This window comes from Rhagoletis zephyria, unplaced genomic scaffold (assembly GCF_001687245.7).
Source record: "Rhagoletis zephyria isolate East Lansing unplaced genomic scaffold, Rhagoletis_zephyria_1.1 Rzeph_scaffold_12246, whole genome shotgun sequence".
In the NCBI taxonomy this organism is placed as follows: Eukaryota; Metazoa; Arthropoda; class Insecta; order Diptera; family Tephritidae; genus Rhagoletis; species Rhagoletis zephyria.
The window spans coordinates 2,329-6,518 of record NW_016169320.1 but is presented as its reverse complement, the minus strand read 5'-3'; the positions used below and the strand labels follow the sequence as shown (position 1 = coordinate 6,518).

At 38.1% G+C, this 4,190-nt stretch overlaps 1 protein-coding gene across 3 annotated transcripts; it reads left to right on the top strand.

Moving 5' to 3' along the window:
• The first annotated feature begins 256 nt into the window (after window positions 1-256).
• Window positions 257-3,187, top strand: LOC108377523 (kelch-like protein 8). 3 transcript variants are annotated; one of them, XR_001849334.1, is made up of 4 exons: window positions 257-1,009; window positions 1,133-1,408; window positions 1,475-2,214; window positions 3,010-3,187. XR_001849334.1 is itself a non-coding variant. In XM_017633788.1 (3 exons), the coding sequence occupies exons 2-3, from the start codon at window positions 1,257-1,259 to the stop codon at window positions 1,866-1,868; spliced, it is 546 nt and encodes a 181-aa protein (XP_017489277.1). In that variant the 5' UTR covers window positions 257-1,062; window positions 1,133-1,256; the 3' UTR covers window positions 1,869-2,392. The 3 variants fall into 3 exon arrangements, 1 of the variants encoding a protein (XP_017489277.1); XM_017633788.1 differs by lacking the exon at window positions 3,010-3,187 and having other exon boundaries at window positions 257-1,062; window positions 1,475-2,392; XR_001849333.1 differs by lacking the exon at window positions 257-1,009 and having other exon boundaries at window positions 1,078-1,408.
• Window positions 3,188-4,190: the final 1,003 nt, after the last annotated feature.

Below are 4,190 nucleotides of genomic sequence, written 5' to 3'. Positions count from 1 at the left end.
ACAGCTTCATTGTAGTTAAACGGCAATAATTCAACAAACTGCTGATCGCTGTCACCGACAGATATTCCTATTCGAAATGGCAATTCGTTTTTTTTTTTTTGTTATGGGGACGACATTCTTTTTATTCCTAACTTAAATTTTAATGATTTTCTGGTAGTTCCAAAATACTGAAAGTGTATGCAAATAAATTGTTTAATATACTCGTTTATCACGATGTAGCGAACAAAGTTGGTGTTTGCCTTTGCCGTTTTTGACCGTTCTCAATTTATAGTAAACAACGCCTTTTCTCACATTTTCTTTATTAATTATTTTTATAGATATTATATTTGTACAATTTAAAGCAATTAAAACACGTTTCTTATCGAAAACTGGAATATTAAGATAATTGACTAATCTAACATTTTCTTTTATCCTCCTATTCGGCTTTGTCTATTTTTAATTGAGAAATGACATCGCCATCGGCAATGCGCAATCTTGTATTCTATCATTCTTGCTCGTTTATCTAATAATATCTAATATATGATGCTTTAATTCGTGCTAAGTTAAACCATGCTACTTGGACACGCACATGTAAACACATTCTTAAATGGAATTACAACTTTGAACCGTGCTACTATAAATCGCATTTTGTATGTTAAACCAAAATGAACATCAACATTATAGAAAAAGCATTTCTCTATGGTGGAATCATTACATTATTAGGCATATCGATTTTTTTACATCGGTAGATTAATCGAACCGGGCGCAAGAAAATCGAAGAAACTCGACTGTGGTAGCTTCGATTAATCGATATTCATTGTAATTCGAAACGGAATCTCTATAGTCTTGTATAAAAGCTACATACAAAAATTTGAACTTTTCGCCATATTGATTGATTGATTGGTATGCTATTTGCAATTTTCGTATAGTAAAAGTCTGCGAAAGAAATCCAAAACTTTCTAAACGTTAGCAAACAACAAATCGCGGTATCGGTTAGCGTTTTCCTAAACATAGAATTTGCAAACTTTCGGTGTGTGCCAGAAGGCTTTAATTTTTCAACATTTCTATTGTTTTTTTTTTTGCGTAAAAAGAGCAAACATATTTACATGTGTATGTATGCATGATTCTAGTTTAGGATATATGTTTATTTTAGGTGTACGCAAATATCCACACATATTTGGAATCTTCGATACACTGTTCAACAGGTCGGTGCTCGCTCTACCAAAACACAAACCATATAGGAAATATCAAAGAAGAAAATTTCAATACCAGTAGCAATGGCAACAAATAGTACACGTCAACTACTTCCGGATGTAAATGGCCATGACCTCCCTCATTTCATTAAGAAAGTTCTGAATAATATATGCGACTTCTACGATGAACAGGACCTCATAGATGTAACATTTAAGTTGTCTAATCCGACCGCTATGTAAGTGTACCACTGATTTATTTATGCATTTAACATTTTTGTTTTATTTAATTTGGCTTCTCACAGGATTCCAGCACACCGCTTAATACTATCAGCGGCAAGTCCATATTTTAAAGATTTATTCAAAAGCGACAAGGGCCTAACTCCTGTTATCGAAGTAAATGACATAGACAGTGACGCCTTTGAGCGTTCAATAACATTTTGCTACACCGGCAAGGCACTCATAACCATCGAAAATGTGGACGCAATGCTGAAGGCAGCAATATATTTGAAGTTGGATGAAGCGGTTGTCGCTTGTGTTGACTATATTTTGCAGCATATAACTGAGTATACACTGCAGCGGGCATATTGCTTAGAGCGTGAAACTCAGTGTGTATCACTGCAAGAGAAACTCTTGGAATATGAAGTAAATAATTTCATGGAGGTGAGTCATATTCAGGATATTCATGGAAACGCGTAAATGCCTGCAAACTTGTAAATAAACTGGTTTTCCCATAAAAGTTTACGTGGTTTACGTGGCTACGAAGCTTTTCCGCATTTAGAAATCGCAATATTGCTTTTCTTCATGACAAGCAGAGTTACCGGGGTAGTGCACTAAATTTTGAATGCACTGATTGCTCAGAGGTGCGCACTAGCACTCTGTAGGACCTGGGTCCGATCCCTGATGTGTACAACATCTAAATTATAAAAAACTTAACAGTGGCCATCTCTCCTCGGGCAATGGCAAACCTCTGAGGGTATTTCTGCCGTGAAAAAGCTTTTTATCAAAAAACCATTTACCGTTCGGAGGCGGCATATAACTGTAGGTGAGGGACCTTTGTGTGACATCATCAAGACGCGCACACAAACCGGAGGAGCAGCTCGGCAAAGCAGTAGCAGATGTGTTAGATGCAAATATCTATTTTACTGACGCGTAAAATTTATTCACTACCAATAAAAGCTTGAGTACTAATTTTCTTCACTATAATTATATTTAGCGGTAGTAAATAAATTTTCTACTAAACTTAAATAGTGCAATATTTGAAAGCACTACATACATATATACAGTGGTGAAAAAATTAATAGAAAAAAGTGTTTACAAGTTTAGACATTTTTCTTTGTTTTTTTTACTGTTTAATTCTTAATTTTTTGGAAAAGTCTAACACATTACATAAAAACAGGATATAAATCAACCTTTTAAACCAAGAGGTGGTCTTATTAGCATAAAAGAGAATAAAAGAAATGCCATCGGTGTTGAACAATATGCAAAAACAAATTTGCAAGCTTGGATCGATAACAAAATTTTGAGTGATCAAATTGAAGTTGTGCGTTTTTCTTTTGCCAAAGGTCCTTATTATGAGTTGCATTCGATCTTCGATAGCCAGCGAGCTATGCAAGCGTGTCGAAATTTTCGTTGAGTATCGAATTTTCTGTCTCCCACATTTTCCGCTTGTGCTGATTTAACAGTTGCCGAATCTCTAAATTAAGCTCCCTCAGACGGGGGTCCCCGGGATCGACCTGGCGTAGGTGGTCACGCACATTTGCTAGTACAGCTGCTTCGGCCGGGAAATCTGGGCGGACTTCCGCGATACGTCCGGACGGGATGAAGCGANTAACTGTAGGTGAGGGACCTTTGTGTGACATCATCAAGACGCGCACACAAACCGGAGGAGCAGCTCGGCAAAGCAGTAGCAGATGTGTTAGATGCAAATATCTATTTTACTGACGCGTAAAATTTATTCACTACCAATAAAAGCTTGAGTACTAATTTTCTTCACTATAATTATATTTAGCGGTAGTAAATAAATTTTCTACTAAACTTAAATAGTGCAATATTTGAAAGCACTACATACATATATACAGTGGTGAAAAAATTAATAGAAAAAAGTGTTTACAAGTTTAGACATTTTTCTTTGTTTTTTTTACTGTTTAATTCTTAATTTTTTGGAAAAGTCTAACACATTACATAAAAACAGGATATAAATCAACCTTTTAAACCAAGAGGTGGTCTTATTAGCATAAAAGAGAATAAAAGAAATGCCATCGGTGTTGAACAATATGCAAAAACAAATTTGCAAGCTTGGATCGATAACAAAATTTTGAGTGATCAAATTGAAGTTGTGCGTTTTTCTTTTGCCAAAGGTCCTTATTATGAGTTGCATTCGATCTTCGATAGCCAGCGAGCTATGCAAGCGTGTCGAAATTTTCGTTGAGTATCGAATTTTCTGTCTCCCACATTTTCCGCTTGTGCTGATTTAACAGTTGCCGAATCTCTAAATTAAGCTCCCTCAGACGGGGGTCCCCGGGATCGACCTGGCGTAGGTGGTCACGCACATTTGCTAGTACAGCTGCTTCGGCCGGGAAATCTGGGCGGACTTCCGCGATACGTCCGGACGGGATGAAGCGAGCCGCTGCGGCAGTGACTACCCTGCGGAACTGGTGTTCGTTAGTATGTACGTCTGTGGGTGTGGGAAGGGCGGCGAAGCTGCTCTCGGTAACTTCCGCGAAGGCGTCCCAATCAGCTTTGTTAAAGTTGGTATAGGTTCGGTGGTCCGCGGGAGCAAAGTCGGTGGGCTTATTGATCGAGATGATTATGGGTAGATGGTATGATGCTAGTGTTAGCATAGGTAGCCAAGATATGCGATTTATCAGACCAGCGCTAGCAATTGTGAGGTCTGGCGAGCTGCTGCAGCTACCCACAATCCTGGTGGGGGCGTCGTCGTTCATGGTGCAGAATGTCGTCGAATCGTCTATCTGCTCAGCCAAACGATTTTCCCTACGATCATTGGCTAGGCTTAAGTGC

What these genes read in the sequence shown, in the direction of transcription:
- LOC108377523 (XM_017633788.1), top strand. Translation starts at nt 1,257, where the DNA reads ATGGCAACAAATAGTACACGTCAACTACTTCCGGATGTAAATGGCCAT. An exon ending in TTGTCTAATCCGACCGCTAT is followed by an intron (nt 1,409 to 1,474) that starts GTAAGTGTACCA and finishes GGCTTCTCACAG; the next exon opens with GATTCCAGCACACCGCTTAA.